We start from the raw sequence: 21,831 nt of genomic DNA, 5'->3' as shown, positions 1-21,831 counted from the left end.
TTCTGTTAACTATATTATTTATGAGGATGTATTCCACAACATGCCAATATTGCAGAACATATTTCACTTTTCTTTTTGCAAATATGTGTTCATTTGAATTTCTGTTGTAATTTTCGTTTGATTTTTTTTTTATTTGTTTCACTGCTGATCGATCAAACAGGTGTTCGTGTAGGCTGGTAATTGTAAGACTTGCTTTGTGGAGTCTTCATGTTATTTCTGAGAGGCAGTATTGTCATTTTCACTTTCACGTAAAGGACCGCACATTTTCCCGTCAAGTTTGCCTTTTATAAATCTCAACTATTGCGTAGAGAGTGGCGTACGCCTTCTTTTGTGCGTACGCAACGTTTATAAATGAGGCCCCTGAACCGGAGAGGAAACACAAGAGAAGAGCCAACCAGTGGAGGAGCAGTTGATCTGTTTGTGAAGGAGTATCAGAGCTGATCATGTGTTTCCTCTGCAGATAAAGGTAGAATGTGTGTAAGCTGATGTGGATCTGGTGAATCCAGCAGCATGGATCCGTGTGATGACATAGAAGAGGGAGCCCCTCCCTTTAAGAAAAACAGAGTTGGGGAAGATGAGAGCCAGAGTAAAACTCATGGGTAAGATGAACATCTTTAACTGTCCATGACTCTTTTCAATGTCAGAGTCAACATTCATACGCATTCACAAACCAGTGGAGCAACACTTGAGGCAATGAGGGTGACGTTTCTGCCCAAGGACACATCGACAGTTAACTGGGGGAGCAATTATCGAGCCTCCAATCATTAGCTGAGCTGCTCAACCATCTGAGCCACTGCCTCACATGTTTGTGTGAGCTTAACATTGTTCTCATCACACCTTTGATTGAGCTTGTCCATTTGGATTTCTAAGAAATTAAAAGAAGCTTTAAATATAAGGTGTAGTTTTAATCAAGAATCATCAAGTTCTACAGTTTCTTCTTGTCTTCTGCTTCAATCAGCTTCTAAAGATGAGCTACTTCTCTAAATGCAGATGAGGGAACTAAACATTAAGAAATTCATTCATCTGTGAGCTCAGAATGAAACTTTGAGATGAAGTATGCTGTTCTGAAAATTACAGCACTTTTGAAACATTTATGATCAGAAATGATCCAAATCCAAAATAATTAATCAAAATCATCAAAAAAGAAGCTCACTTCAAACAAACCATTTGCTTTTCTCTCAGGATTCATCAGAAACTCAGAACTGGATCTGGATCTGAACCCAGCTGTGTGTCCTTAAGGAGTGACCAGTCAAAGGATTTTCTTATCCACTTTAAATCAGCAGGATCTTCTAATGCAGAGAGGTGAGCTGCATGTAAATGTTGAAACAGAGTCAAATGAGTGAAATGTTTTAATTCCAATGTGTTAGGAAGGGTGAGTTGAGATCTTTCTCACATACATTTCTTCTTATGTGTGCAGCAGTGAGTGTTGGTCCATTTTCATGAACATAACAGTTACAGTGAAAGAATGGAGGTTTGAGGCGCTTTAGAGTGTCTGTAGGACACCAGTTGGTCCAGCAGCTGTGGCCTTTGTGCTCTAACTTAAACACATGACATATTTTCTCTGCTTTGATATGCTGTGGGGTGGTAAGTTTTTCTGAAGGTTTGTGAAATCTTTTGCAGTTTGGTGGTTCGGGATCAACTACTTCAGATCTGATCTTCCTCCTCATAGAGCCTCATCTCCTGACATCATCTTTTTCAAATGTTTAAAATAGTTGGATGTTTGATCTTCCAGAGCTCTGATGCTGATGATGTTAGGCAGCTTTACTGGGTTTATCTGCTGCTTTAGGGCTGCATCTAAAATTCACACTAAAACACATTCACACTGGGTGCTGCCCAGTACAACCAGTCTGAACCACAAACCATACTGAATGACCTTGCTCCTAGACACTTCAGCAGGAATCTACAGCTTAATAAATATTTGATAAGAGCTACTAAGACTAATTCAAAGTGACCTGAAAGCTACAAACATCTGCAGACTGAGCAGACTGATCAGTGGGAAAGTACAGCTTTCCCACAACAAGGAATCATATGCTTCACTGTTAGCATCCACATCTGACTTCATTGACCTTCACCTTATGTTAGTTCTGGGTGCTAAGACAGAATGGAGTTGATTGTTGATGATTCTCCACAGAGTGGACCAGCAGAGCTCAGAGACTCCCAGTGGTCAGTCTGTCCAGCAGCATCAAACACAGCTGGACTCCATATTTCTGGTCTGTACATAAACAATAAATATTTTTCCATCATTCTGTACACATTCATCTCCATGCTGCACTTTGTAGATCAGTGGATTGTCAGTGTGTACAACATGGAGCAGATGTTTGGCTCCATGGATTCAATCTGATTGGCTCATTCATCTATAATTCTTTTCCAGCTGCTGGAGGACAGCATTGTCACTTTTGTGAAAAAGGAGCTGAAGAAGATCCAAAAGCTTCTGAATCAGAGGGAGAATGAGGATGAGCTGGAGGATGAAGATGAAGGGCAGAGGAGCAGCAGAGAGTCACTGATAAATATCACAGAGAACTTCCTGAGGAGAATGAAGCAGGAGGAGCTGGCTGATCGATTGCAGAGAGGTAAGAGGATTTCTCTAAAGATTTCACCTGCTGGATAAATGAAGATTTAGTGATGTCTCAACAAATGGAACAACATGGATTCAAATCCTCGTAATTCAGGGTTTCACAGAATTTCTTTAATCTGTTTGTTGTCTTCATTCAGGATCTTCTCCTGCAGTTTGTAAACATAAAGTCCAATCTGGGTTGAAAAAGAAGTTCAAGCATGTGTTTGAGGGAATCACCAAAGCAGGAAACCCAACCCTTCTGAATGAGATCTACACAGATCTCTACATCACAGAGGGAGGAACTGGAGAGTTGAATGAAGAACATGAGGTCAGACAGATTGAAGCAGCATTCAGGAAAGCAGACAGAGCAGAAAAAAGCATCAGACAAGAAGAGCTCTTTGAACTCCCAGTTGGAAGACAAGAACCAATCAGAACCGTGATGACTAAGGGAGTGGCTGGCATCGGGAAAACAGTCTTAACACAGAAGTTCACTCTGGACTGGGCTGAAGGCAAAGCTAACCAGAACATCAACTACATCTTTCCATTTACTTTCAGAGAGCTGAATGTGCTGAAAGAGAAGAAGTTCAGCTTAGTGGAACTTGTTCATCACTTCTTCCCTGAAACCAAAGAAGCAGGAATCTGCAGCTTTGAAGACTTCCAGGTCATCTTCATCTTTGATGGTCTGGATGAGTGTCGACTTCCGCTGAACTTCCATAAAACACAGATCCTAACTGACCCTAGAAAGTCCACCACAGTGGGTGATCTGCTGACAAACCTCATCAGGGGGAAGCTGCTTTCCTCTGCTCGCCTCTGGATCACCACACGACCTGCAGCAGCCAATCAGATCCCTGCTGAGTGTGTTGACATGGTGACAGAAGTCAGAGGGTTCAATGAGCCACAGAAGGAGGAGTACTTCAGGAAGAGATTCAGAATTAAAAAGCAGGCCAACAGAATTATCTCCCACATCAAGACATCTCGAAGCCTCCACATCATGTGCCACATCCCAGTCTTCTGCTGGATCACTGCTACAGTTCTGGAGGATCTGCTGAAGAACACAGAGGGAGGAGAGCTGCCCAAGAGCCTGACTGAGATGTACATCCACTTCCTGGTGGTTCAGGCCAAAGTCAAGAAAGTCAAGTATGATGGAGGAGCTGACACAGATCCTCACTGGAGTCCAGAGAGCAGGAAGATGATGGAGTCTCTGGGAAAACTGGCTTTTGAGCAGCTACAGAAAGGCAACCTGATCTTCTATGAATCCGACCTGAAAGAGTGTGGCATCGATATCAGAGCAGCCTCAGTGTACTCTGGAGTGTTCACACAGATCTTTAGAGAAGAGAGAGGGCTGTACCAGGACATGGTGTTCTGCTTCATCCATCTGAGTGTTCAGGAGTTTCTGGCTGCTCTTCATGTCCATCTGACCTTCATCAACTCTGGAGCCAACCTCATGGTGAATCAACAGAAGACACCAATTCAGTTCTACCAGAGTGCTGTGAAAAATGCCTTACAGAGTCCAAATGGACACCTGGACTTGTTCCTCCGCTTCCTCCTGGGTCTTTCACTGCAGACCAACCAGAGTCTCCTACGAGGTCTGCTGACTCAGACAGGAAGCAGCTCACTGTCCAATCAGGAAACAGTCCAGTATATCAAAAAGAAGATCAGTGAGAATCTGTCTGCAGATAAAAGCATCAACCTGTTCCACTGCCTGAATGAACTGAACGATGGTTCTCTAGTGGAGGAGATCCAACAGTCTCTGAGGTCAGGACGTCTCTCCAGAGATAAACTGTCTCCTGCTCAGTGGTCAGCTCTGGTTTTCATCTTACTGTCATCAGAAGAAGACATGGAAGTGTTTGACCTGAAGAAATACTCTGCTTCAGAGGAGGCTCTTCTGAGGTTGCTGCCAGTGATCAAAGCCTCCAACAAAGCTCTGTAAGAATTTTTATTAAAATCAGGTTTAATGAAACAAATGAATTAAACTATAAAAATTAAGGCTTCAATAACTGCTGTCTTATTTGTTTTCTTCAGTCTGAGTGACTGTAACCTGTCAGAGAGAAGCTGTGCAGCTCTGTCCTCCATTCTCAGCTCTCAGTCCTCCAGTCTCAGAAATCTGGACTTGAGTAACAACAACCTGCAGGATTCGGGAATGAAGTTGCTTTCAGCTGGATTTAAGAGTCCACACTGTGAACTGGAGACTCTCAGGTCAGATTTTGCTTGTATTGTTGAATTAAATAAGACATAAAAAATCTCACTTTGACTTAGTATGGTGACCACAGAGGTCCTTCTGTGTATATGGTTGCACCTTTGTCCCACCAGAATAAAAAGAAGGTAAGTCTATCAATACCTACATTGTTGGGATAAGGGGATGTTTTGGTAACACTTTATATTAAGATTCCTTAACAAGCTTTGTTAACACATTAACAAGCATTATAAATTAATTTTTTTAGGGTGTTAGTAAGACATTTATTATTACAATAAGTCTAATAAGGTTTATTAAATTACTTAGTTAACACATTTACAAGCATTATTATTAGGATGTTTTTAAGATGCTAATGATGCATTTATTGATATTATAGGTGCCTAACAAATGTGTCAGTGTTAATAAGCTTAATAAGATTTATTAACAACCTTTGTTAACAAATGAAGAAGTATTATTATTGTTTGGGGTTCTAGTAAGATATTTATTATCATTATAGATGCCTGACACAAGCCTAAGTGTTCATAAACTTAATACGTTTTATTGACTAACTTAACAAATTAATAGGCTTTATTAATGTGTCAGATGCTAGTAAGATATTTCTTAGCATTATGGATGTCTTGCTAATACCTGAAAGTGTTAATAAGATTTATTAACATCTTAAGTCAGACCATTGTCTTCAAAATCCATATTACTAAACTGCTTATAAGCTTTGCAAATGTATTAATTAACTTTGTTAATAGTTTATTAATTGTTTTGCAGCACCTCATCTAAAGGGAGGACGGTTTTTAGCACAAACAACCACAAAGCAGAAAGATTGTAAAAAGAACTTTATAACATTAAAACAGACTAAACATACACAAATCATTCTGTAAAAGATATGTAATAATTTAATTCAGACAAATAAAATTAAAAAAAAAACATATAGACTGGTGTTGGATGGTGTTGTTCTTTTTACAATCTTTATGCTTTATGCATATGCTCTACCTAGATGAAGTGGTCGTCAGAATTGGGATCGAAGGTTGAAACCAAAGTAAATGTAGAGAAAGTTGATCCACCTGAAGCTCTGGTGGTTCAGTTCCTGTAGATGGAAAGTTCTAAATGTGACATTTGTCCAAACTGAGTCATGAAATCCAAAACATTGATCACAAAGACAATGAATGGAGAAAGTTCCAGATTGTGTGAACCTGTAAATGAGGATCTGGGTTAAAACTCTGTTCATGGTTGACACCACTCTCGAACCAGGAGTGCCGGCCAGAGCACTACTTCAAGGCCTGGATGAGGCTGTTTCCATTAGTTGGTGTGTGAAACAAATGACAACAGGCAGGAGGATGGCTTCTGTAATCCACAAGCTAACTGTAATTCACACTTCAGGCTTTACATCCTTTGGTTTGACATGCAGAGGGAGGTAAATTTCAATAGGTGGATGAACATATGTATATGTGTGGTCTCTAGTAAACACAAAAAACAAATATAAACTTTTTTGATTTTGAAATGGTTTATTTCAAGCAATCAAATAGGAGTAATACACACAAAAGCAATATAATCATCAGTTATACATTCATACAGTAACTAATCAAACTTAGGATAATTAGACATAATTAATAAAAATTGCTTGAAAGGGAGTGGAAAGAAGCGAACTTATATAATCCCACCCCGTTATACTATAACCATTTTATTACATGATTTATCAATATCCGGTTCCTAGGTTTTATCAGACAGAATTAATAATCATAAGGTATCAATAAAGCACGTGCCAAAGATGAAATTACTTAAGTACTACGTCAAAAATAACTTTAGAAATCAACATGGCAAATGCAGCATCTGAAATATATGCAAATTATGTTACTTTTAAAAGTCATTCATATGCTTTAAAACATAATACTATACCAGTAAAATAGACACAACACTGTTTCAGGAGTTTTCATAGCAAAATTTCATCAAGTATCAAAAGTTAAAAACATGTGCAAAATTATGCTACATTAGGAAAGATTTTTGAATCATTTTATCAATTTTAGGAGCTAGTGAAGTAATATCATCAAAAGTCAATCAATTTAACAATTTTCAATAAGTGATTAATCATTTGTTTTACTTTTTAAAAATTTTTTTTTTCTTTTTTTTTTTTTTTATAATAAGGTAATGCTGTAAGGAAAAAAATTTAAAAGGGTCCACAATCTGTCGATTGTCCAAGGTTGGTATTTCTTCTTTTACTGATAACAGCTGATCTCCTGGGTTCAAAACAGTTAATAGTTCTCTTCCATGTTATGTCTGCAGACATTAGATTCAGGTCCATATCCTTCTTCAGCTGATATCAGCTGCGGTGAAAGTTGAGGTCAAATTGTCTGCAGGTCAGAACTCTCTGCTGTTATTCAGGTGACGTCAGACTTATGGAGAAAGTGAAGATTCCAGGTGTCATATTTCTTGAAATTATTTGGCTCTTTGATTTATTACTCCACGTTGATTCAGACGACCGTGATCAAACACTTCTCAAAGTCCTTCATGGTGTTCACAACCATAACCTTGGTGCGGTCCTCTGGACCGAGCGGTTTGACATAAATCCTGCAGCCTTTAACCCAAGTGTTCTCAATCTGCTTACGCTTCCTGAGAAGCCGTGCATGTTTTGAGATTTCAGCATTCCTTCTTGTCAGATGGTCGTTCAGATAAGCAGCCGAACCTTTCAGGTTTTTGCGTTGATTCATCAGAGCTAGCTTGTGTTTGTGATTCACAAACCTGATGAGGATCGCTGGTTTATCCGTCTCCTTTCTCCTGGGGAGCAGGTGGCAGGTCTCGATGGTATTGAGATCCAGGGAAATCCCTTTAGATGTGAGAAATGAATGTATTTGCTGCTCCAGCGACGCGTCGATCTCCGTATTAGCACTGCTAGCTACGCTAGCGCTAGCATTAGCAGTGCTAGCTCCTGCTGAATTCAGCTTCGCTCGAGGCTTGATTGGTACTCCAGTGAGAATGACATTATTCATCCTTACTTGCTGTTCCACATCGTCCAGTCTTTTCTCCAGAATCTCGACCCGGTTTTCTCCCTGCTCGTTTTGAGCCCGAAATCTTCGGAACTCTTCCATCATATCCCAGAGCGGTGTTAGCTTAGCCGACACTTGATCCATAAAACTTTTCAGCGTTTCTTGAATAATGTCAAGAGATTTTTTGAGCTCTTCATATTCCTGGGGTTTCTTCGGGGGCATGGTCAGCTCTCTTTTTGGAGAAAATCAACTTCTTAAGTAATTTGAAGATAGTATCCGCAGAGAGCCGCGACCACGCGTCCTGCCTTAACCCCGGAACCGGAAGATTTAAAATGCAACTTAAATCACAAAAAGACCAAAGAAGTCAAGAGCACCCACAAGCACTTTATGCTCATTATAGACCAATTAACACTAATTTAGCTGTGCACTACTTAAACATTGTGAATATTTGAACAAAAATACTCCAAGAAACATATACTAAGAGAAACTTAATTTGTCATCAACGCACACTAAACTTCCAAGGCAAAAAACTTCTTCATTTCAACCGGCCAAGCAAGGGCACACTCACACGCACGGAGGAAAGCAGAGAGACAGGTGCCGTGCAGCAGCACGATGACGTCATCACTATTGTAATGAGGATGCGTCTAACTCTAAACAGACTTATGGGTACAGGAACGTATTTTAAACATAATCATCTGAGTCTTTTGTACAGAACCAGTGCACTGCAGTTCTCTCACTCTCTTTGCCATGTGTGTTGTGTGTCTGCAGTTTGTCAGGCTGTCTGATCACAGAGGAAGGCTGTGCTTCCCTGGCTTCAGCTCTGAACTCCAACCCTTCCTATCTGAGAGAGCTGGACCTGAGCTACAATCATCCAGGAGAGGCTGGATTGATGCTGCTTTCTGCTGCACTGGAAGATCCACACAAGAGACTTGAGACTCTCAGGTACGGAGAAGTTTGCTGCTGACACATGTGTGTGACTGAGGAAGAAAAACTACCGCACATATATGCTTGATGTCCTTCATTCAGGTCTGTGGCTGAATCATTATAGAATCTGATTGATTTATAAATAATCAGAAGCAGGGGCAGATTTACCATCATACAAAGGTAGACAATTGCCTGGGGCCGCCAACACTCCAGGGGCCCTGAACCTAACACTTAAGAAAAATTTATAAAATAAACTTTATGCCCATCATTATTTCATTCTGTCATGAAAAAACACTCCAAATCCCTGAACTGGCATAAGATTGATCATGTAAAAGTGTTTTGTCCTCCCCCGTCCTTCTGCAGCAATGCTGTTTAATTTCAGTGCAAGGCTGCAAGATCTGCTGCAGGACAGATTATGTAATCCTGGGTGAAGTCGGGTTGTTTGTACCTTTAGTTTACGGGTATGCTAATAATGTAGTCCTTTATTATTATATTCTTTTTACGTGCCAGAAAATTTTTATTTCATGTCCTCCCTTTCTATTTAACAGTTAAACCACAAGTCCTATGGTGTTTAATTATTTGTTAGTTGTTATCCACTATTATTCATTATTTGCTTTATCGTTCTTAATATTTGAGCAAAACATCAGTGGTTGTTAGTACATTTCAGTAGGAGTCTATTATTTCATGTTTTCTCTGACTGCAAAAATAGTGGATGTAAAATCATTAAAATGTGCTATTGTTGGACTTTCAGTCAAATCAGAAAACAATAAATAATGAAGGATTAATTAAGGTTTTTTTTTCCGTTTGTTTTTTTGCTGGGTGTGTTTGTCTTCAAGTGACTATTAGACTGGAAAACCATGACTATATGGCAAAAGGCAGATATTAAACGAGGATTGAGGAAGATTTTTATTAAGAAAGTGGTCAAATGAAGCAGAATGATTGGGTGACTGTAAAGGATTTAAAAAAAAAATTAATTGTTCGCCTGGGGCCCCAAAATTGCAACTGGTCAGAAGCGTAGACTTGAGTCGCACAACTTGGACTCGATTTAGACTTAGCATGAATTTGATTTTTAAAATCAACTTGACAAAATGTAGATAAACTTGCAACTTGACTTGGACTTTAACAGAAGCATCTTGTGACTTCACTTGGACTTAAACCTTTTGACTCAAAAACACTTGCTACTTTTCCCAAGACCAAAATATTGAAATCCACTCTCTATCTTTGTATATACCTGCATCTGTGTGTACTGTCGCAGTACTTAGAGACGCGTGGCTTAGAGACGCCTGCCAAGGCGTCTCTAAGCCACGCCTGCCAAGCGTCAGGCGTGGCTTTCTAGTGTCAATGTGTTTCGGGTGACATGGCTAAAATTCAGAGTTTCCAGAGTAGAGATATCTGAATTTTGGTCAAGAAGTCAAGTCACATCAACCAATCAAAAACTCAGCTTTGGCCTGTGACACATTCTGAGCCACTTGATTAAAGGACAACTCCGCATTCACACAATTTTATGTTTTCCTCAATAATGGAGAGCTTTCCCCAACTGAATAACAGTGAAGTAAAGTAAAAGAATGTTGCCTGAATGTAAACTGGGGGGTATTCCAGAAGGCACGTTTAGACTACACTGATTTTAACCCTGAACTATGAAGTCGCCTGAACTTGCTTACTCTGGGTACGTCAGTTCCAAAAGGCTGGATATGAGTTGGCGTAATTACGCTCGATTTGGTAACCCTGGGTTAATGCACGAACACGTTAAGTACATACAGGCATTCTCAATGGATCGCCGATTTTCAGAGTCACTATGGAAGTGGAGAAAAAAAGGGAGCACTACACTCCCGTGAGACGGAGTCTGAGATTTGCATGACTGCGTATGAAGATAGTACACACATCAAAAAAGTAATACGGCTGCATCATCAAAAGAAAGAGTTTCTGCTTGGAGAAAAATAACGAACAAATTGAACGCATAAGTTTCTGATCTCATTTCCAATTACATTGTGTAATTATTACAGTATTACATTTTATGGATAGATAGATAGATAGATAGATAGATAGAATGTAAATGAATTAATTCAATTGGTACCAAGTAATTAAGATATATTTATTCAAAATAATTTCGCATGTCTATCCAACTGAACTGAACTTGTTTATATAACTCAAATTTTCATATTTGTCTAACTAAATGTGTCTATCTAAATGTAATATTTTTCCATCCTAAATTATTCTACTTCTTGAACTCGCATATTTCCAAGTTTGAGGCTGCAGAGATTCTCATTTTTACAACATTAAAATGACTGATGCAGTGTGGATTTGCAATTTGAAACATTTATTCAGTTATCATGACTGACTTTAACTTTACACAACCTAACACAATCTCATCAAACAGAGGAGGTCCCTCAGGAAGGCCTGGAGCAAGGCAGCTGATGATGAAAAAGAAGGGCTCAAGGCACTTTGGGTCCAAGTCAGAGACAGGCTTGCAGCCTTAAGAAGGGCAGAGCGGATCAGAAGAAGAAGCAGGAAAGAGAAAGAGAGCGCAAAGTTCTTCCAGGACCCGTTAAAGTTTGCCAAGAGCCTCCTTGAGGAGAAAAAGAGTGGAAGGCTGAATGCAACAGTACAGGAGCTTGAAGAGCACATAAAAAGTCAACTAAGTGACCCAGACAGGAATACTCCTCTTGGTTTACCAGGTTATGTGCCCCGTCCTGCTGAGCCTAAGCTTCAGTTCGACACAATGCCGCCAAGGTGGGCGGAAATTAGGCAGGTGTAGACAAGGCAAGGCCCGAACGGTGTGCCTTACAAGGTATACAAGAACTGCCCGGCGGTGCTGAAGCTCCTTTGGAAGCTAGTGAGAGTTGCCTGGAAGACCCAAGCCATTCCAACTGATGGAGCAAAGCAATATCTACCTTCATCCCAAAAGAACAGGATTCCCGGAGCATCAATCAGTTCAGAGGAATTGCCCTTCTCAATGTGGAAGGGAAGATCTTTTTCTCAGTGGTGGTAAAGAGAATGGCTAACTATTTCCTGGAAAACAATTACATTGACACCAGCTGCCAAAAGGCAGGCATCGCAGGATTCTCAGGTTGTGTGGAACACTCGACTATGATTTGGAACCAGATTCAAGCAGACAAGCGCGAGAAGTCCGACCTGCATGTTGTCTGGCTGGATCTGGAAAACACCTATGGTTCAGTTCCTCATCAGCTCATAACCTTTGCACTAGAATTCTTCTACATCTCAATTTGTATCCAGAGGCTAACATGCAACTATTTCAGTGGTTTCCAAGTATGCTACACCACATACGAAGCTACCACCAGTTGGCACCATCTTGAAAAAAGGCATTGCAATGGGCTGCTCAATCTCTCCCATCATCTTCACGGCAGCCTTCGAGGTCATTCTGATTGGTGGTAGGCAAATGGGGCTAGGGAAAAAGTCACAGTCAGGCCAGCGACTACCAGCCTTGCGGAGTTACATGGATGATGTAACAAGCCTGCTGCAAACAGCGCCATGTACTACCAGGTTCCTGAAGAGGTTTGAAGATCTCCTTGGATGGGCCAGAATGAGAATCAAACCCTCAAAGTCTCGCAGTCTCTCGATCCGGAAGGGGGTGAGGAATTACCACATCTCTTTCACAGTGAATGGAGAAAGAATTCCATTGTCGGCTGAGCAACCAGTGCGAAGCTTGGGAAGACTGTATACGGCGGAGCTCGAGCAGTCACCATCATGCTCCAGCTTAAGGACGGACTGGAGAGGATTGACAAAAGCCACCTCCCAGGGAAATTCAAAGTGTGGTGCTACCAATTCATCCTCAATCCACGCTTGATGTGGCCCCTGAAGTTGTGTGAGATTACATCATCCACAGTAGCAAAGATGGATGCCAAAGCCAACAATTTCATTCGTAAGTGGCTTGGCTTACCTCAAAGTCTGTCCAACACAGGCCTTTTTGGGAGAAACACACTCTAGCTGCCACTGAAGCCCATCAGCCTAGGCTACAGACAGGAGAAGACAAGGCTTGTGCTTGAGCTGAGAGACTCAACCAACCCTGTTATAAGAAACACCAAGGCACCTGTCCGAACCGGAAGCAAATGGAAGGCAGAAGAGGCTGTTGACCAGGCCATCAGCAAGCTTAAGCACAACAAAATCGTGGGAAAGACGCAGTCCGGCAGAGCTGGGTTAGGCTGGAGAATAGCCCCCAAGTTCTGGTCGAAAGCCACAAGAAGCGAGAAGAAAGAGCTGGTGATTGAAGAGGTTACCAGGAGCGAGGAAAACCAGTACAAGATTAAAGCACTCAGCCAGCCACAACAAGGGCGTTGGACAACATGGGACCAATAGGACCATAGTGTGGTCTGACATATGGAAGATGCCTCAAGCAAGGCTGAGCTTCCTCATCCGGGCCACCTATGACACCCTACCCAGCCCCAGCAATCTGAGCCTATGGTTTGGCTCAGAGGAAAACTGCCATCTCTGCAAGACTCCAAGCCCAACGTTACAACACATCCTGTCCGGTTGCAAAGCAGCTCTGGCCCAGGGTAGGTACAGATGGCGGCATGACCAGGTCTTGAGGAAACTGGCAGAGGTCCTGGAAGTACGGAGGATGGAGGCAGCTAAAGATCCTCCCACGAAGACACCGTCTTTGATCCACTTCGTTGGAGAAGGGGCTGGAGCACAGAACACCAACCAGAGAGGGACACCATCACTGTTAACACCAGGATGTGACTGGAACTTAAGGGTGGACCTCGACCGTCAGCTCAAGTAACCATCAGAAATAACTACCACCGCTCTGCGACCAGACATCATCCTGTGTAAGGTGCCGTGTAGGACATTATTCAGAATTAGCATTCATAAACACATATGAAATCTCTCACACACTAGTGAAATGCTTGTATACATACAACTGAAAATATATTCATTCACATACACATGTGAAATCTCTCACACACACAACTGAGAATGCTCTCACACACACTATCGAAAATGCTCTCACATACACATGTGAAAATGCTCTCACACACACATGTGAAAATGCTCTCACACACACAGGTGAAAATGCTCTCACATACACAACTGAAAATGCTCTCACACACACGTGAAAATGCTCTCACACACACACATGTGAAAATGCTCTCACACACACATGTGAAAATGCTCTCACACACACATGTGAAAATGCTCTCACACACACTACCAAAATCCTCTCACACATACTACTGAAAATTTCGATAGAAACGGAAGGCATTTCAGTAGAAACGGAAATTGGCTGATTATCGCGAGATTTAACGGCAGTCAAAAGCATTGCTATGGTGATGTGTATCGGCAGCCTGCACTAGAAATTTCCCAGAAGTCTCTACGAAACACCTGTGTGGATCGATGTAGAGGGCTGCATTGGGATAGGGTCCCGCCAGATCCCGCAGGACCCAACCCAAATCTCGCGGGATTGGGCGGTTTGAATTGTGCTGCGGGTGGGAGCGGGCGACAGAAAAAAACCCCGCCTCTTTACCTGCTTTTCCTCTCTACCTGTTCGCATGTTCATATCCTCTGTAGCTGAGAGTTGTTTTTCCCCGCGCTCCCAGTGTATTCCACAGAGAGCGCGCGCGTCATCGTAGGTTGACACAACAGTCGGGGCAGCAGAAGGATGAAAGAGCTGTGACTCTATCTGGCAACACTGCGCTGGATGAGGAAGGAAGGAGTAGGTTTCCTGGCAGGGACATGATGTCAATTGATGAAGCAGAAAAGAACCTCAAATGAGGTTCATCGTGAGACACGCATGGTGTTCAGATCTGCGTGCCGATGCCCCACTGAGGTGCAAAACATCAAAAACGGGAAAAGGCTGAAGCTAAAAAAAAAAAAGTATTTTTCCATCAGGAAAAAATTAAGTCATAGATTTTCAGCTCTGTTGAACCATTACAATGTTTTTTTTCCTCCATAAAATTCAAATGACTTTGACCTGCATCTTTACCATCTGGTTCAGCGCGGTCCAGGCCGCCTGTCTGCGCGCGGACACACGCACACTTTTAACCAAACAGGATTTGTGAAAATATATTTAATAATTAAGTTGCACATTACACAAAGGAGGAATGCATGAAAAGATGAGGCTGGAGGAGGGACATGAATCTCTTTAATAATATCAATACCAATACGGGTTTTTTTTCCTGCGGGACGGGAGACGATACAAAATGATCTCACGAAAAGCGGTTGAATTATTGCCAGGAACACGGACAGATTCATATTCAAAGCCAAAATGCCTCCTCGCAAGAGCCCGTTAATCGTTCAGCGGCACAAAAACAAAAAATAAATATTGGCATGAACAACTAACTTGGGGGTTTATTTATGAACAAATACATTAAATCAACACCAAAGTGTTTGTAATTTAATTATTTATAAATCAGCCACGTTTTCCATGATCAGAACACAGCATATTTGTAAATAGTCTTTGTAAAATGTTCATATTTATTGTGTTTTTACTCTGACAAATAGGTGTCATTCTCCGCTTTAAATAGGAGTAGTTCGCCTCCAGACCAGGTGGTGGCGGTAATGCACCACTTTGTTTTCGTGTCAAGCACCTTATGAACAACACCCGAAAGAAAAAAGTAGTGAGCATGGGTGTCCGAATTGCTTTGAAAATTCAGAGAACTATATAGAGAACTATATAATGCTGCACTATATAGGGTTTTTGTAGTTAGGGATTAGGGCAGGAATTCGGACACAGGTTCGTTTCCACTGAAATGCCTTCCGTCGACCAACTTCGGTAAAGCTAACGGTAAAGTTTAAAAAAAAATTGTTTCTACTGAAATGCCTTTCGTTTCTATTGAAAATTTCAGTAGTATATGTGTGAGGATTTCTGTAGTGTGTGTGAGAGCATTTTCAGTAGTGTGTGTGAGAGAGCATTTTCAGTAGTGTGTGTGAGAACATTTTCACATGTGTATGTGAGAGCATTTTCACATGTGTATGTGAGAGCATTTTCAGTTGTGTATGTGAGAGCATTTTCACATGTGTGTGTGAGAGCATTTTCAGTAGTGTGTGTGAGAGCATTATCACATGTGTGTGTGAGAGCATTTTCACATGTGTATGTGAGAGCATTTTCACATGTGTATGTGAGAGCATTTTCACATGTGTATGTGAGAGCATTTTCACATGTGTGTGTGAGAGCATTTTCACATGTGTATGTGAGAGCATTTTCACGTGTATGTGAGAGCATTTTCACATGTGTATGTGAGAGCATTTTCGATAGTGTGTGTGAGAGCATTCTCAGTTGTGTGTGTGAGAGATTTCACATGTGTATGTGAATGAATATATTTTCAGTTGTATGTATACAAGCATTTCACTAGTGTGTGTGAGAGATTTCATATGTGTTTATGAATGCTAATTCTGAATAATGTCCTACACGGCACCTCATAATCCTGTGGTCCTCTGCAGCCAAAGCAGTAATCCTGGCAGAGCTCACAATCCCTTGGGAGGGAGGAATGGATGCTGCATATGAAAAGAAGAAGGACAAATACACGGAGCTTGTAGCTGAGTGCCGAGATGCTGGGTGGTCAACCATCATCTGCCCGGTGGAGGTTGGCTGCAGGGGCTTTGTTGGAACATGCACCCAGCTCCTCCTTAGTAAGATGGGAGTGACTGGGTCGAAATTGAAGAAGGCATCCAAGGACTTGGCAGAAGAGGCTGAAAAAGCCAGTTTCTGGCTATAGTTGAGGAGGAAGGACAGTTCGTGGGGAAAAGATGGGTCCTAAGGGCGGCTGCGGGGGGCGGCAGGGAGACGTCTCTGCCGTTGCTCCACCACCATGAGATGTTCCGGGATTAATGGAGCGAAACATCAATGAAGGGTGGCTCCCGGCTAATGACCCTGCAGCTGCCCTACTGGCGCCGTCGGAGGTGCGTCAGGCGGAAACGCCATGCAGGTAGCGTTTACCTGTGCTTACACCTAGTTCTTACTACATGACGCAGCACTGGGGTTGCTAAATAACCTCATCATCCTCTCCCTTCCTCTCACTCATGGTGCAGAAAGAATTAAACATAACGGGATAAAATAATTCATGAAAACACATTAAAACAGCTAAACAAGGATTCAAAGAGTATTTATTGCCATTTTCAGTGAGCAGGGCAGTTTCACAGAATTGCAATTTGCTGTGGTGCTAATGTGCGACATAAAACAATTATGAATAACAAAAATAAACAACATTGAGCAAAAAAAAAATAACAACACAAAGGTCAGAGCAGTAAATAGATGTACAATAGTGCAAACAGTGCAAACTGAGGATGGAGAAGGAGCTGGTAGTGGACTGGTGACTAGACATATAAGTTTAGGTGGGGGAGGTTAAAAGGTGTTCATGAGTCTGCAGAGGGAAAGAAACTGTTCTTACGTCTCGAGGTTCTGGTTCTGATGGACCTTAGCCTTCTGCCCGAAGGGAGTGGTTCAAGTAATTCATGTCCAGGGTGAGAAGGGTCAGCTGCTATCCAACCTGCATGTCCCAGGGTTCTGGAGACTTATAGGTCTTGGACAGATGGAAGACTGCAGCCAATCACCTTCTCAGCTGAGCGCACAATACGCTGCAGTCTGTTTATGTCCCTGATTGTGGCTCGACGGTGATGGAGGAGGTGATGATGGATTCTATGATGGTCGTGTAGAACTGCACCATCATCTGGGCCGGCAGCTTGGCTCTCTTCAACTGAAGTGCATCCTCTGCTGGGCCTTTTTGAGCAGGGAGCTGATGGACAGCTTCCACTTGAGGTCTTGAGTAATGGTGGTGCCGAGGAAAGAAACAGAGTCCACTATGGTGATGGGAGAGTCTGTCAGGATGAGAGGGGGTAAGGTGGCTGTGACTTTCCTGAAATCTGCGATCATTTCCACTGGATTCTGAGTGTTCAGGTCCAGGTTGGTGATGCTGCACCACGACTCCAGCTGGTCCACCTGTAGGCAGACTCATCATCGTTAGAGATGAGTACGATGAGGGTGGTGTCATCCGCAAACTTGATTGATTTGACAGCGTCGTCGCTGGAGGTGCAGCAGTTGGTGTACAGGGAGAAGAGCAGAGGAGAAAGTACACTTCCCTATGGAGATCCTGTGCTGATAGATTGGGCGGTGGAGACATGAGACAAACAACTGAACACATTTAGACAAAAACCCACACTTAAACCCAAATCAGTCCAGACAGGCAAAGGGAATGGTATCCCATAATTCCTTGCGCTACCAATCTAACAGCAGCACCACAGTTACACCTACTTAATTGAACTAATTTGAATGTAAGTGTAATAACTATGTCTGATAACTATGTGTTATTTTTAAATTGACTGAACTCAAAAAATGATTTATCTTAACTGAAGCAAATAATGAAGTTAGATCAATGTAAAAAAAAAGTATCTCTACAACATCCATACGTGGTCTTATCAAAAACTCATGGTTGTAAACATTTTAAGACGGAATTATTATGGATAACATTTCAGGAAATACACTGACCATTAAGCAATGTAAAATGTTTTAGTGGAAGTAGACCCATTTTGCACATACGCGTCAGGGATCAGGGAGCTGTAACAGATTGGGTAGCGACAGACGGTGCAGCTTTGCTGCCAGGGCCCTACTCTACTTCATTTCTTCAGAGGGGTGCCATCTTACCCCATGCCCCATCATTGGGATATTGTTCTCTGCATTTTACATTGTTCTTTTTTTGTTCTGTTGGAGCTCAGTCTCGACTGCTACTGTGTGAAGCACCTGCATTTCGTTCTTTTTTTTTTTTTGGTTTGTTTTGTGGCATAGTGTTTTGGTAAAGAGCCCTTCTCTGTCTGAGATCTACTTTCAGTCCCCTTCTTGTTTCTTGGGACTTGAGGACAAAGACTTGAGATCTACTTGTGACATGCAAAACAATAGCTGCGTTTACATGGGCAAAAGTAATCGGAAAGAACGCCTGATCGGAAAGAAAATGCGTCATGTAAACACGCCGTTCGGAATAGTCTGCCCAAATCAGACTCGTTCGGATCAAAATTTCTTTCCAATCGAGTTACGTGGGTTATGCCGATTTTTAATCCGATTGTTGTTCATGTAAACGGTTCATTCCGATCGTGTGTCACTACTGCTCTGGTTTACGTCATGCATAGATGGTGTTTCGCTGAGAGAAAGCTTTGGAGCGCATACGGGACCGATCAGCTGCTCTGCGGAGGCACCGTGAAAAGCGCCGCTCCACTCTCGCCCCGGTGGCTCTCCGCCTCTCTCTACCCCTCACAAGGGAGATGCGGAGGTGGAGCGCTTCGTGCCCCCCCGACACTGATCTGGTCCACTGGCACCCGAGTGAGCAGAGCAGCCGGAATAATAACTTTGTGTCTGAGGGGAGGAGGATGCTTTCTTACGTGTGCGTTTTGTTGTTTTGTTATGTGTGGGAGAATTCAGACTCATACAGCGGCTTTTGGGCGGTGTGTGTGTGAACTTTTCAGAGCAGAAATAAATGTCGCTCAGTCTTTAGAAACTGTTCAAACAATCACATGGATTTGTGTTTCCAGTTGTGTCCCGACAAAATAAAGACTGATGTTATTCCCAGACATTTACGTGCAGCCAAGATGCAGATTGCAGCGTTTTATGGTCCTGGATTTTGTGTCCATCGGGCTAATGTTAGCCTGTGTTTATAGCCTGTCCTAACCCTTCTTCCAGCTCCGTTCTTCCACAAAAAAAGCACTGACCATACGGATTAAATAAAACGATGAGCCAACAAGCGCTTCATAATATTCATAACATTAATAAAAGCATGTTTGGAAGATCGTCTCGTATATTACCGAGCTGCGGCATAAAATAAATGTCTGTGGCAGCTGTTTGTTTAGAACGGGACCTATTTCCTCATCCGGGGTTTTTTTAACACTACTGCGCATGCCCAGATGATTCATTCCGACCGAAAGTGTGAGCCATGGGAACGTTTGTTCTAATCGGAGAAAGGTTTTCTGTGCCCATGTGCATGTGTGAATTTTAACCCGACCAGTGATCCGATCAAGATTTCTCTGGTTTTAGCTGTCTTTTTTTTTTTTCCTATCAAACTTCATTTCTGTCCTTCTCCTTAAGCTTCTTTATTTTTCCCCAAAAAACTAAATTTAAGCAGACATTAGGATGATTAATTCCCAGACTTTTTTTCAGATCATAATCCAGAGCAAAATTTTAAACTGAAACAATCAGCTCTTGAGAGGTGAATTATTGTGGCCACCAGATTTAAAAACTCCAGGCCTTTATTGACTCACTAGACATAGTAAAGGTCCAGGCAAAGACAAAGGTCCTGAAGTTTCCCTCAGTGATGACAAGATCTTTTCTTAATTTTTTGCTGCTTCAGCAGAGATTAAAAAAAAGAGCCTTCAAACTGCAGGAATGTGACAAGTCAGACCAGAACTTTAAAAATGCTACTTTTAAATTTCAAGATGTTGGACTGTTCTTTCTCATTAAAAAATAATCTGAGGACAGCTATGTTAATCTCCACATTTGCATGCTGAAAGAGGCTGTTCTGCTCTGACCCCTCTTCTCTTTTCAGGGTGGAGCCTGTTGGAGTTCAGTGGTTGACTCCAGGTCTGAGGAAGTGTAAGTGTGCTTTTCAAAAGATTTTAACAAGCTCACATCCAAATATTTTTATACTGTCGAATCATTTATTTGAGTCCTCATCAAAATGTCTATCAATGAACAGATGTTGGATCAATAACTGCATCTGGATTGTGTTTTTTTCTTTATTAGATTTCTGTCACCCCAGATTTGACCCAAACACAGTGAACAGAAACCTCAAACTGTCTGAAAACAACAAGAAGGTGACCTTTGAGAAGGAGCTTCAGTCATATCCTGATCATCCAGACAGATTTGACGTGTGCCATCAACTGCTGTGCAGAGATGGTCTGACTGGTCGCTGTTACTGGGAGGTCGAGTGGACAGATTTTGTTTATATATCAGTGAGTTACAGAGGAATCAGAAGAATAGGAGACAGCCATGACTGTATGTTTGGATTTAACAGTCAGTCCTGGAGTCTGATCTGCTCTTATGATCGTGGTTACTCCGTCTCCCACAATAACATAGAAACATACATCTCCTCTTCCTCCTCCTCTTCCTCTTCTTCTCACAGAGTAGCAGTGTATGTGGACTGGCCTGCTGGAACTCTGTCCTTCTTCAAAGTATCCTCTGACTCACTGATCCACCTCTACACCTTCAACACCACATTCACTGCACCTCTTTACCCTGGATTTGGGTTTAGATTCTTGACTTGTTCATCTGTGGTTCTATGTTGAAATCAGAGGAAAAGTTGTGTTCTCACCAGAGAAACTTTACTTGTCTGCCTGTTCAATCACTAACATGTTTTCAGATTCATACATTTAATTTGTTTCTTCCTGAAATTCATCTAAATCATTTCTTGTAAACTCCTTCCTTTTCCAGTTTTCATAGGTTGAAGGTGCTATCATTCTAAAATCCCAACGTTGTTATTCTTTGTGATTCCAGTCAAAGCTTCAATGAATGTCAGCATGTCGTGTTTCTATGAAGCTCAAATATTGTTCTGCTAAGCTCATGAAAAAGGATGAGATGATGCCTCTTAACCCTTGTGCTATCCTATGACCCCACCCTTACATTGACGTGTTTTCCCTACCATGACAAAGGTGGATAAAGGTGAAGAGGATTTCATGTAATCCATGGACACCAGTGAAGATCACAAATCATTGAAGAAAAAAGGTTCAGCGCACTGTCTAGTCAGGTCTAGATAACCTCATTCCCAATGTTAAAGTGCCTAGGATAGCACAAGGGTTAAAACACAGCGTCCTCATGTGTGGACATCACATTTTGGGTTATATTACCACAGAAGTTGATACTTTACTGGACTTTGTGACTACTTGTGTAAAGTAGTCACATCCCAATCACAGCAGATGATCATTGTGGCGATGTGTCTTCCCCATACTTTCATTAGCCTAACAGTGACGAATGCAGTAGGCTTTGGGCTTCTTTCATTGCCGCCTACTTATCATATAGAGAACAACAAAGATTTTTGTAGTATGAAAGTAAAAAACGATGTGCGATGCTTCAAGAAGTAGACTATCACCAAAGCTGACTTGATTGAGTCTGAAACTGCCTCCAAGATGAAGACAGAAACCTACTCCGGTTAGATGAATAATTGTTTTTACAGAAAGTTTCTCACTTCCCTTGACTGATAGTTTACTCTGAAGAATGTCGGTAGAACGGAAGGTCTTCATGCTGGATCACAATTTAACTT

The 21,831-nt window shown here is 41.9% G+C and overlaps 1 protein-coding gene across 1 annotated transcript; it reads left to right on the top strand.

The window, feature by feature from the left end:
- Positions 1 to 466: 466 nt before the first annotated feature.
- On the top strand, positions 467 to 21,232 carry LOC101171644 (NLR family CARD domain-containing protein 3-like). Its single transcript, XM_020708085.1, has 9 exons — positions 467 to 599; positions 1,183 to 1,302; positions 2,132 to 2,210; positions 2,372 to 2,570; positions 2,713 to 4,480; positions 4,577 to 4,750; positions 8,489 to 8,662; positions 20,122 to 20,168; positions 20,319 to 21,232. The coding sequence occupies exons 1-9, from the start codon at positions 511 to 513 to the stop codon at positions 20,858 to 20,860; spliced, it is 3,192 nt and encodes a 1,063-aa protein (XP_020563744.1). The 5' UTR covers positions 467 to 510; the 3' UTR covers positions 20,861 to 21,232.
- Positions 21,233 to 21,831: the final 599 nt, after the last annotated feature.

The sequence above is a fragment of the Oryzias latipes genome, chromosome 2, assembly GCF_002234675.1.
Source record: "Oryzias latipes chromosome 2, ASM223467v1".
NCBI classification, from domain to species: Eukaryota; Metazoa; Chordata; class Actinopteri; order Beloniformes; family Adrianichthyidae; genus Oryzias; species Oryzias latipes.
Note: the sequence above shows the minus strand (reverse complement) of the source record. Positions and strands in the feature narration are given on the sequence as shown.